Here is a 12,453-nt window from a genome sequence, read left to right as displayed (position 1 = left end):
CACTAGCATGCTGAAAATAGCTGGGTGCGCGTTGCCTCTCCAGCAGAGAGACAGGCTAGCCCCTGAGCTCCAGTCCACATGACCCCCTGGTTCCCTGCCAAAGGTGCAATGTCCACCCAGCTATTTCAGCACGCTCGTGCTTGTCTGTCTACGCAGATTGGGAAGCTCACTCTCAGCTGCAGTGTAGACATACCCTTAGGCACTTAATTCCTATTGATGTGGGAGTTAGGTACCTCTGTCCCTCTGAGGATCTGGGACTTTGGTTTTCTGCATCTCACTTCCCTGCCCGTAAAAGGGAGATAGCGACACTCACTTTGTCTAACTTATTTATTTCAACCGTAAGCAACTTGGGGCGTGGACTTGTGTCTCAGAATGTATCTGCAAAGGACCCGGCCTGGTAGGGCTTTTACTGCTGCCATCATGTTAACAGCGGATTCCATCCTCTATTAAATGGCATAACGTTCTGCTCCAGGACAGACACTTGCCATGGATTCGCCTCACTGCTTGTTTCTCTGAACTACGGAATTCACATGCAACATGCGACTTTGCCTTTAACCTCCCATTGCTCTGTTAGAATGGAGGACACCTATGTTTCAGTTTTCAGGGTGGCAAAGAGGCCAGGTCAATGGCCTCGTTAAAGAACGTGGTCATCGGACACAAAGTCAAGGCTGCTACCCCTTGTTAGTCTCTCCCGCCCTGGGCTGGCACAGCACTCAGGCCCCGTGGAATGGAGGCTTCCAAGGGAATGCCTTTCATCATGCAGCAGCGCCCTTGGTAGTTGTGCCCAGTAATAGCCGTAGGGTTGACGGCCAGTTCTCTCAGGAGATGCTATGGCTTACTGTGGTAGGTACTGGTTTTTCATCACAGATCTCAACACAGGCACAGAGGGTGGCATGAGAAGGATGGAGACTGAAGACCTCATTACATTGTCAGAAGGAACCTGGAATCTCTCTAAGAACAGTTACTTGGTAATCAGAAGTGGGGATGGCATGGCGAAGGGAGAAACCTACACCCTCTAGGCAGAGAGCTGGGTTGTCCCCCCCCCTCCACACACACACACCCTGGGGAATTTCTCTTTATGTTTCTGGTTACAGCCCACTATTTTGTTTCTTGTCCCCTAGCTCAGCAGAATAAGACCTCGAAGCAAAGATCTTGCTCACGAAGGCCCCATTTCAGAAAAGCCCTTCAGCATGTGCTTAACTTTAAGCAAGTGCTTAAACCCCATCGACCTTGGGCTTTTCAAAAGAGATTTTCAGAAGTACCGAAGGGCGTCAGGGGTACAACTCCCATTGATTTTGAATGTGGGACCTTCATCTTCTTTTGAAAAATCCCTCCTCCAAGCTTATCTTAAGGATGAGCATGAGTGTAAGCTAAGAAAGCTGAGAAACGCTTGGCAAAGATTCCCAGAGGCATTCCTTGCTTTAGACAGCCAGAAGGAGAGAGGACACACCCAGCCCCTAAATTCTCCTTTGACTCAGCTTCCCATTCCTTTTTTACCCCACCATCAGCAGCCACATGACTGGAAGGAACCTATTAACCCTTTGCAGGCTCCAGAGCCTTCATCTTTTCCCAGTATGGTCAAGTGTTGAATCAGGGCTCAAGATTTTATTTTGATTCACTCCACCATTTTATAGCCTGTCTACAAGGAGAAACAGACTGGCATCACTATTCTGGAATAACTATTCTACTACAGCAAAACAACAAGAGTCCTGGGGCACCTTATAGATTAACAAATTTATTTGGGCATAAGCTTTCGTGGGCAGAAACCCACTTCGTCGGATGCATGAAGTGGAAACTTCAGTTAGGTAGGTATATATACACACACAAGGATGGATGAGTTACATCATAGGCGGGCAAGTGTTAACGAGGTTAATTCAATCAGGGTGGATGAGGCCATTCACAACAGCTGATGAGAAGGTGTGACTGCCAAAAGAGGGAACATTATTTTTTGGAGTGGGCTAGCCACTCCCAGTCTTTAGTCAGACCTTGTGTCAAGTTTGCGTATGAGTTCCAGCTCTCAAGTTTCACGCCGGAGTCTGTTTTTGAAGTTTTTTTGTTGAAGAATGGCAACTTTCAAATCTGTTACTGAGTGTCCAGGGAGATTGAAGTGCTCTCCTACTGGTATTTGAATGTTACCATTCTTGATGTCTGATTTGTTCCACTATAGCTTTTCCAGAATAACTACCCAAGTGGGAGCTCTTCTGAAATAAAAATCACTATATTCTGGAATCATATTGTTTTTAATCTAGAATAAAGAGTCCACAGATGAGGAATTTATTCCAGAATAACTATTATGATCAATTTCCACCATGCAGTCAAGATCTTCTACCAACCTTTCTACAGTGTACTTTATTTTTATGGGGTGCCGTGCTTTGCCTCTCCGTCTCAGCCCTGTTATACTATTAAACTTAGATCCCTTGAAGGTATCTCAAGTTCGGCATCCAAAACCACTAGCAACTTTTGAAAATTTCAGCCTAAGCCTCTTCAGGTCCCTAACACGGTTACAAACCTTCTTCTTAGTGAGTGTCAGATGGTATCCATCACCAAAGGTTTCTTTGAGGTAGAACGGAGACCCACAGCATTTGAGTCCTCCATGTTCCAGGAACGCAATTCGATCACTCAGAACTTCTGCTTCATCCAAGTGATGGGTAGAGAGAATAATTGTTCGGCCTGGAAAACGCATAGGAAAACAAAGACACATGGTAGAATAAATGGAGATCTTGAAATATGTGGTATAGGCAAAAGACACAATCAAATGAAGGCTCTGGATTGTGCATAGAATATCATATGGAAATAACTGTACACGTATAGAATTAATAATGGCTTTGATTGATTGAGAGGCAACACTAGGAAGGAATGAAAGCTCCTCTTAGAACAATGCAGAATTAATTTTTCAAAGTGAATTTAGGGGAAGACATCAGGAACCACTCAGGGTCTGAAAAGACCTATTCCCCATACAGTCCAGTTCTTTGTGGCCTCCATGCCTCCTAGTTCACCATGGTTTTGGGGGAAGCAGAGAAAGGTGATACCAATGGATCTCCCACTAGCCACAGATCCAGAGGTGCTAGGCCAGGGGAGCTTCATCCAGCCCTATGGCTGGAGTCATGCCCCAGCACAGTTCTGCTGCTACTTCGTAGCCCAGGGGAGAAGATTCTGGCTGGGTTGAACCGCTCAGTGCATAGACCAATTACTTGGGTGCTCGCACGAGATCAGGCATAAGTCACATGGATTGTCAGTCTGGCCCCGTTCATGAAAGTTGGTGAATTAATTAAGACTTTGAGAAAACTGCTCCCACATTGTTCAGTGTCTTATAATTCTTCTGGAACTGATCCAAAGCGCATTGAAGACTTGAATTGACTTCACTGGGCTTTGGATCAGGGCCTGGGGGAAGGACACAATTGTACTGCCAGGCCTGCCCATACCCATTCTTGAAAATCCAACCATGTCCCAACCAAACCTTATCTTTCCATTATCATCAGGGGCGACTTGTACCGCCAGTGCCCCCGTTTCTAAATGTGGCTACTGCTGCTGGATTTTCACCTGTAAGAATCTGGGGTAATGTTTTCAAAAGCAACTAAGCAACTTGTGACCCTAAGTCCCATTTTCAAAAGTGATGCAGCCACTGAGGAGCTTAAATCACTTGGGCGTTTCTGAAAGATGCTGCCCCGAGTCTCTTTGCAGGACCTTTTTTATTTTTTGTTATAATCTCCCAAATACTCCTCCGCGAGCATGGGTCCACCCCAGTGGTTGGTTCATCCAAGATCACGACTCTTGATCCACCAAGGAGAGCTATAGATATAGACAGCTTTCTCTTCATCCCTCCTGACAGGGAGCCAGCTAGCTTGTGACGATGGTTGTACAAGCCAGTATCCTTCAGAGTCCTTCAAAACACAAAAAAAGCCCCAAAGGGCTGCAGTTTGGTTATTTAGCAAAAGGAAAGGAATCTGAATGCATCAAGCAACGTTAACAGAAATGAAAAGCTGCTCAGGCATGGGCTACTATGCAGAATTGTCATAATGCAGAATGATAGTTTGACACGTAGCTCAGACACAGGGTTTTTTTTTTTGGTTTTTTTTTTAGGATGTGTCAAAAATTCCATCTGACATGTCAAGGTTAAGGGCAGGGTCCTGTGGCCTGAGAACACAAAGTGCCAGATTCACTGGTACGTGCCCAGTGCTTTGCAGCTATAAACCCATTTTCACTGGCTCGTTGAAGCTCTGTCTCTGGAGTGGTGCAAGGTAGCTGGGGCGTACCAGGGGAATCCCATCAAGAATATCTATAGTTGATTGTTTCCATGTTTTCCTAGGTCCAGAGATTTTAAGGCCAAAAGGGATCACTATAATAATCTAGTCTGACCTCCTGCTTAACACAGGCTGTAGAATTTTACCCAGCGATTCCTGCATTGAGTCCAATAGCTTGTGGTAACTCTTATAGCAATGCCCAGGACACTGTAGGTGACACATGCTGAATGAGTGTGACATCCCCATTATCAGACCTTTTCACTTCCTCGTCCAGTTCCTGCTCACTCCAGTGTGGGACTTTGATGTAGCCATAGAGCTGCAAGTGCTCCTTGGCCGTGAGGTAACTAAACAGCACATTGTGCTGCATACAGACACCCATGTTCTTCCTGATGACGTCCTGATCGGTCCTGATATCTTTGCCATAGATAAGTATTGTGCCTGATGTTGCAGGAAACAGCCCTGTCAAAATAGAGCTGGGAGAAAAAAAGAAAACAATGTAAACAAATGCATAAATTCTGTTCCTCAGGGGTGCCCCTGAGCCCCTAGCAGAATTCCCCTAGCAGGACTTCTATGACAACTCTGCTTGATTTAGGGCAAGGCAGCTGCATTCCTGTTGCCAAGGAGCCTATAACATGAGGAAAGACTGGACTGACCTGTGCAGCCAGGTAAAGAGAAAGGGAGTCATACGTATCCCCACTTCCCCTTTTTATCCCTCCTCTGCTGCCATTCTCAAAGACTCCATGTCACGGTGACGCTCCTTTCAGCCAATGAGGACCAGACACAGCTCCCTCCCAAGCCTGTCCACTCTGCTTCTTTGTCACCAAGATTGCCAGCAAGCCCTTACTCTAGCTCTGCAACATACACAGGGTCTGCTGGCTCAGAGGCGAGGGGCCAAAGCTCAGGTTCTGAACTCAGACCCCCTTTGTGGGAGCAGACTGCCCTGCCATCAGGCCACTGGACTTATGCTGCTCCTAAATAAATATGGACCCCGAGCTGCTATTTAGTTATTGAGAAACCGTATGGGGAAGATCACTCTACATTTTAGAGAATTTTAGCGGCACTATCCAGTGATCTCCACGCTGCTGGGAATCACATCGGCTTTGAAAGTGAGAGTTCACTGCCATTCTTCACAAGATGAAGAGCAATCGTAGACTTCCAGACAAGATACAGGCCCGGCTTTAGCCACAGGCAAAGCAGGAAATTGCCTAGGATGGCAAAATGTAAAGGGTGGCTGCTGGGCTGCAGCTGCCCGCCTGTTCCCAGTGCGCAGGTGGGACCCTGGCGACAGCCGCCCGCCTCCCACCAGGTCCGGCATGCAGCCAGGAGCCCGGCATCAGCCACCAGCGTCCCCTCGCAGAGTCAGGCTCCAGCTGCCCCTGGCTTTCTTGTCAATTTCACCGTGCCAGCGGAGCGGTGAGATTGATAAGAATGACAGCCCCTGCATCGCTGCAAATACTCAAATCTTTCTGCACTTTTTTATTTTGCCTAGGGCAGCAGAATATGTAAAGCCGGTGTTGACAAGACACCTACAGTGAGAATCTCACATAGTGCAGGTCTTCATCCAGTAGGTTAGTTCAGGCTAATCATTACCTACCCAGCAATGCCTAGTGGAACTGAGGCAAGTCCGTTCTCCTCAGAATGACTACATATACAATATAGGTCATTTTCAGTGACTTCCTATGGGGTTTAAAAGGAGAAGCTATTTCTCAAGCTCCCCCTTGGCCTTCCCAGCTGCTAAGGCCTGCGCAAAAGCCCTTCATTCCCTTGGGAGTCCTAACCCTCCCTTAATTGCATCTAAAAAGGAAAAGAAAGGAACATGTGACCCGTGGCAGCATTTGCCCCAGATGTCATGTCCCAGGAAGTCATTACGATTGCTCTCCCATCATCTCTCTGTGATCTCCTCAGAGGACACAGGATGAGTTTGTAATCTGCTGAGACATAAGGTGCGCCTGTCATTGTGGATTTTGTCCTCCTAAGGTTATTGTTAATTATCAGCTGGACGTACTGCCATGGTAACGACTACAGAGGAGTCATTCCTGCGCCTTCCAGTTGTTGCGTGTTTTGTTCGGCTGTGTTTCAGTTCCAGCCTACAGCTCGAACATTGGTGCCGTGCAAGGGAGGAAGAAGGGCCTGGGGCTAAGGCTGCAGCAAAGGACTCCAGAGAGGTCAGGCTTACAGTGGAGAACTCTGCTTTAATACACGCTACCATAGACACTTGTGTGACTGATGGAGCGGCTTCTGACCCAGCCATGCCCCACCCTCATCCAGCTTAGCGGGCATGTTTGGGGAGCCATCCGGATGTGAATAGAGGGATGGAGTTCATTATGCTACAATGCTCTGGTTGTGACGTTTGGCTCCTTAGGCTGCTCTAAACCCCTAACCCCCCAGGCTGTTTTAACTCATGCACAGACCAGCTCACAGATTCAGAGCAGTAAACAGCTCCCTGGGAGCACATCATCCCATCATGAGGCTGAGTACAGCTTGGACACCGGGGGAATCCAGGCCTACGGTTCCGTTTTAGAGTTCGTCATTTAAAAATCCTAATAATAAAAGCATGCAAACCTGGCAGAACTGAAAGACCAATAGATTAACCCATTGCTCTTCCCAGCCCAGCAGACTCATTGGACTTTCATTTGAATGTGCAGCCAATTAAACTTCTTCCATTACGGCCGCAGCCTGGAATATGAGCCAATCAGCCATTTCTTTTGGGATCAAGTTGCCATGGGCACCAAGTGCCACGGAACTTGCGACCCTTGCTATGCTATATAATATTATAGCAATTCCATTGGATTAGGAAGCATCCAATGACTATTCTGGCTTTTAATTCTGTTTTCTCAGGAGCAGGAGAGATCACTTTCCTGGGTTAAAATGTTCTTAACCAGTAATGTCAGACTCCAAAGAAGAAAGACACCCTTATCTATAACAGAGAGGATGGCTGCTGCCCTGGGCAAAGAGCACGGTACATCATATAAGATAACTACAAAAAGACCAAATCAAAGAAGACATCTTCTTCAGCCCTTATAACACTAGGAATTCCTATTTGTTCTTTCACTCATCCCCAATAGTTATTGATGCTGCATCAAATAACCACCCTCCAAGAGACATACATTGTTGTTGTTTTCCCGGCTCCATTGTGGCCCAGCAAGGAGGTGATGTTTTCTTCATAGAAGTTCAGGCTGAGGTTGTCAACTGCAGCTTTGGAGCCATACGTCTTTGTTATTCCATGAAGAGAGACTCCCACAGGGAGGTCCGGGGGCTCCGGCTCAAGGTTAGAAGGAAGGGCGCTTTTGACATCTAAAAAAAGGATCAGAGAAGACAAGGTCTGACTTTAGATATGAGGCTATGGACCTTTTTTATCTAGAAGAGTATATTCCTTTCAGACGAAAACTTGAAAACATTTCCCGGTATTTGCATAATTTTTGAACTTTCCAATATATCTCCCTCCAACTTCCTACACCTTATACTTTCCATTGCTGTATGCAGTGTTCTAGCCACGTGGGTCCCACATTGGAAACCATAAAGGGGATCTTTAAAGAATTCAACCCCTACCCGATGGGGACCAGATCTTAAAAAGACACCTTTCCTGAACTCCCTCTTCTGACCCTCAAACAATCCCCAGCCTCTCCAAGCTCACCATCAGAAGCAAGCTCCCCACAGACCAGGCACAGCAACTCAAAGCGGCACCAGAACAACGGATGCAAAACCTGCCAACATACCGCCACTGCTACAATGATCAACACTGTCGGGTTCCAATGCACCCCCTGACAGAGGATGCGGGACGGATAAAGCACGTTTATTCCATCTTGTTCTCCAGCTTATATACCTTTTTATCAGATGGTCACACAATTGCTGATTGGCTATTATATAATTTCACACACTTAGCATGGGAACAGCTTACATACACTTAGCTTACATAGCTTTCTTGTTTACGACCTTGGATACTTTCTACTATCTAGCCTCTCCCAATGTGTGGCGTACCACATCCAATGCACTAAATGTCTCATGTACCAGCTATGTGGGTGACACCGGACAATCGCTATGCTCTCACATCACACAGGAAAACGATAAAAGACAAAAACACCCTATCGCCTGTGGGTGAACATTTTTCACAGAACGATCACTCCCTATCTGACCTCTCAGTCCTCATTCTCAATGAAAACCTGCACAATCACCTTCAAAAGACAAGCCCGGGAGCTTACATTCATAACTTTGCTAGACACTAAAAGTCATGGATTGAACAGGGACATTGGATTGATGGTTTATAACAACAGTATGTAACCCACTAACAACGCCCCCCCACAAACTGCTTCCCCCCTCCCAACTCCTCTCCTTTCCCCCCTATGACTGGAGGGCTGTTAAAGGGCCACTTCACCTTGAATAACCCCTTGAAATATGTGTTAACTACTTATGCTAAACAATCTGTTCCACCTTGTATTTAGCTGTGACACTCTGAGTGTCTTTCCCAGACCTGAAGAAGAGCTCTGTGTGGCTCAAAAACTTGTCTCTCTCACTAACAGATGTTGGTCCAATAAAAGATATTACCTCACCTACCGGGTCTCTCTACAACTTATAACAACCAATAAGAGTAATAATTAATCAATCAGTTTTTAAGTGGCTTCATGCCCATGCATCTGTGTCACCTAACGCAAATAATGCTCAATAAAAATAAGGCTATGTCTACATTACTGCCCATGTCAGGAAATATTTCATCCCTGAGCAACGTAAGTTAGACCAACATAAGGGTTCGTGTGCCCAGCACTATGTCAGCGGGAGAGCTTCTCCCAGCAACATGGCTTCTGCCGCTCGTGGAAGTGGGTTTTTTTTAATCTCCCGTTGGCATAGAGTGTCTTCACCAGATGCGCTGCAGTGGCGCAGCTGTATCGGTACATGGCCTAAATATCAGTTTGTGTAGAGAGGGGTGGTCGAGTGGATAGAGTACTTTGTCTGACTTGGGTATTTGAAATGTGAGCTTTTCAGGACAAGGACGAGTGTCTCTCATTAGGCCTCCCGAAGGGGGGGCGGGAGCCAAGCAATCGTGTCTGGGGTCTCTAGGCACTTTTTTATAAAAGCTAATTATTATCATTAGTAGCAATAATGATGCTAATTTAACTGTCTGCATTGTACTCTCATTATTTTAGCTGCTGCTATTCTTGTTCATGTTATAAAAAAGCCATTATTTGAAATAATAAGCACTCTATGAACACAAGGAGCATTATATAAGAACTAAGTATTTGACCCGTCTTCACTAATCGATCAGTTTGTATAACATCCTTGGAAGTGTTACAGTGTTAACCATATTTTACACATGAGACAACTTACAAAGAGGTGAAGTGACTTGTGCTAGGTGGGAGTCAGAGCCAGGCCTAAAACTCAGCAGGTCCTGGCTCTGCGCTCAGACACTTCTGAAGAAGACAAACTAAAGGAGTTTATGTTACCAAGTGATGAAAAAGAAGCAGCTATGGAAACATGTCCTATCACCCTTAAACCTTTGTCATTTGTCTGGGATAACACCTTAGGTTCTGGTCCTGAAAACACTTGCTACAAAGTATAGTGTGAAGAGTCCCATTGGTTTTCATAGGATTTCTCAAGGCAGTAAGCCTTATGGCTTGGTAGCATTTGTGTGATTGGATCCATCACCCACTGAAGTCAATGTAAAGGGTTTTTCCATTAGGCCAGTAGCTAACCAAATAATATTAGCTCAACTTTGCAGAATTTAAGGTATGCCCTAAAATAAGCATAGGAAAGCCAAAGGCAGGCTAAAAATACCAAGCAAACCATATTTATGTATCTTAGCTAAATCTGGCAAGCTTTTAAGTACATGCATCCCTTTTGTCAAGCGGCAAACCTTCCTTTGCATATGCAAACTAGGTAACTGCACACCTCTCAGATTGCATGTGCAAGTGTCAAGTTTGCATATAGAACTGGTAGAGCAGGTATACTTAAAAAAGGTAATTCTGGTTTTAGATAGATAAAGGTTTCAGAGATATCCCTTATATTTAAAAACTGGGATACCCATTGGAACCAGCAATATCTCTAGTACAGGAATGGATTTTTTAGCTGTGTCCTCTGGGCAAACATTGCCTGCATACAAAATGGTGCTCTCTTTGTAAATTTAGCTTCAGAAAGTTCAAGCTTGGATTAGCATCAGTAACAATTCTATTATTCACTTACACATCTTATTGGGGAATGTAGCCTCTTTTCTTAGCATGAGGTTGGTGAAGAAGAGGCTACATCTTTTCTCATTCCATAATGGTATGTAATCATAGCGTTCGACCCAGTAGGATGGAAGCAATGGGAAATACCATGGGGCAGCCATGCCATATTTTCCTGCAACCATAAACAAAAGAAAAAAGAAGGAAAAACAAATTAAAGTATTTACTGGTTGGCGTTTTACAGAAAGTACTAGCTGTGACTGTGCACTGATAAGTAGCAAAGATAAACTCCCAAGGGATTTATTCTTTCCATGATTCACACATGTACTAGTGGCATCTCCTATAGGATTTTCCTCTGATTGCATAGTAGGAAGTACAGCCTAATTATTATTATCCTGAGCAATTACACAGTCAGATTGAAGAAGCACTTTACTTCTCTGCCCACTGGAGGTTTCTCTACACTGATGGACCATTTTCATCTCACGGGGAAGGGAAACAAACGCCACACCCAAGTCATTTAAAGGCCGTTGCCTCAAGGCATGAGTTAGTGTGTGATATGAAAAGAGATAAATGACACAAAATAAAACCGTCTCCATTGACAAATCCTGGCTACAATCCCTAAAGACTTTTCCCTTGCCCTCCACCAGCCACGGGAAAAGAGCACGCACCCTTCCCCAGCCCAGCTTCCTATATCGCCCACCCAGCCATGTGACCGGCAGGGATCCTTTATGTAACCCTTTATAGTTTGCTGCTTCACCCTGTCACAGTTTCATTACTCCTCTCAGATACCCAGTCACAACTGGAACCCGGGGATACCCGCTAAGATATTACTTTGTGTCACATAAAATTAAAAAGCAAATCATGCCTCCTCAATCCACCTCTGAGTACAGATCTATCCACTCCCCTTAACTGTGGAATCAGCCAGGACTGATCTATAATTATCAAGAGAGACTGTGGGGCAGTAGCTTGCGATACTTTGCATTCTTACCTGGGAAAACGTTCCTAATGTACCAGCCCAGAATGAAATAAATGAAAGAGTCTATCAGAATTAGCCAGCACATCCAGCCAAAAGAAGTACTGTCGCCAGTCATTGGTGAGCTATACATATTATCCCACTGCAGGCCTGAAGTAAAGATAGAAAGAAAATATTGTGAAATATGTTGCTGAAGTATCACGGTCATGAAAGAGCAAAACTTAGTGGCATATGTGCCCTCCATACCTATGCCTTGTTCCTCATAACGTGCAATGTACTGACTTGCATAGCTGAACGCAGTAGGGGACAACAGGCTCTGTGGAATAAATTGGAAAATAAAAACATTGAAGTATTCACAAAAAACAAAAACAAACCCAGAACCCTTCATTGGGCCTGATCCAGTGGCTAGAGAGGTGGATGAGAATCTTTCCCCTGACTTCACTGAGCACTGGATTAAACACATTATTGACAAAATTTCCAGTCGTGGTCTCTAAAATTGCCCCTGTAATTTTGCAGAGGCAGTTGCTTCTTTGTGCAAAACCATGCATTTGTTCACAAAAATCAGATAATCAGATATCTTGAGCGTGCAGTTTCACAAATAGAGGATTTTGGCCCATACAAAATTGAGAAGCCGGGTTGATGCCCTTTTGAAAAATTGCAATTTTGCCAATGTATCAGTCCGTCAGAATTCCTTGAAGCCTGGGCTAAATTGATCCCCTGAATTCTGTGGACTTAGATTTGCTGATGCAAGCAATAAATTTAGCTTTTGGAACCTAAACACCTCTGATTCCAGAGAAATGTTTGTCTCCAATAGGAGGTTTTTACTTCTAAGGCGAATGCCGTGACTTTCTACAGGCCAGCCAATGAAAAGGGTGCTCCAGAATGCCACAAATAATGACAGTAAGGCCCAGATCCTCAGAGGAATTTAGGAATTTCCATTGAAATTAGTGGAAGTTAGAAGCCTAATTACATTGAGTACTTGGGTGTAACTGCTTTACATTGCGGAATCCCCCTGGAGTACAGGATCTGAAGTTTCCATCGCAGGACAGAGGTGGGTTTGTCAGTGAGATGTTTTGCCCTCCTTCAA

At 45.0% G+C, this 12,453-nt stretch overlaps 1 protein-coding gene across 1 annotated transcript in view; it reads right to left on the bottom strand.

Moving 5' to 3' along the window:
• ABCA12 (ATP binding cassette subfamily A member 12) overlaps positions 1-12,453 on the bottom strand; it is a 118,362-nt gene that overhangs the window by 39,194 nt on the left and 66,715 nt on the right. Inside the window, 7 exon segments of the mRNA XM_067549809.1 lie at positions 2,510-2,670; positions 3,685-3,881; positions 4,496-4,714; positions 7,349-7,535; positions 10,413-10,568; positions 11,382-11,516; positions 11,613-11,682. Of these exon segments, the coding sequence (XP_067405910.1) occupies positions 2,510-2,670; positions 3,685-3,881; positions 4,496-4,714; positions 7,349-7,535; positions 10,413-10,568; positions 11,382-11,516; positions 11,613-11,682 (1,125 nt within the window).

Source organism: Emydura macquarii, unplaced genomic scaffold, assembly GCF_026122565.2.
Source record: "Emydura macquarii macquarii isolate MOO-44397 ecotype Brisbane River unplaced genomic scaffold, CSIRO-AGI_Emac_v2 contig_1253, whole genome shotgun sequence".
NCBI lineage: Eukaryota > Metazoa > Chordata > Testudines > Chelidae > Emydura > Emydura macquarii.
This window is presented reverse-complemented; position numbering and strand designations above follow the sequence as displayed.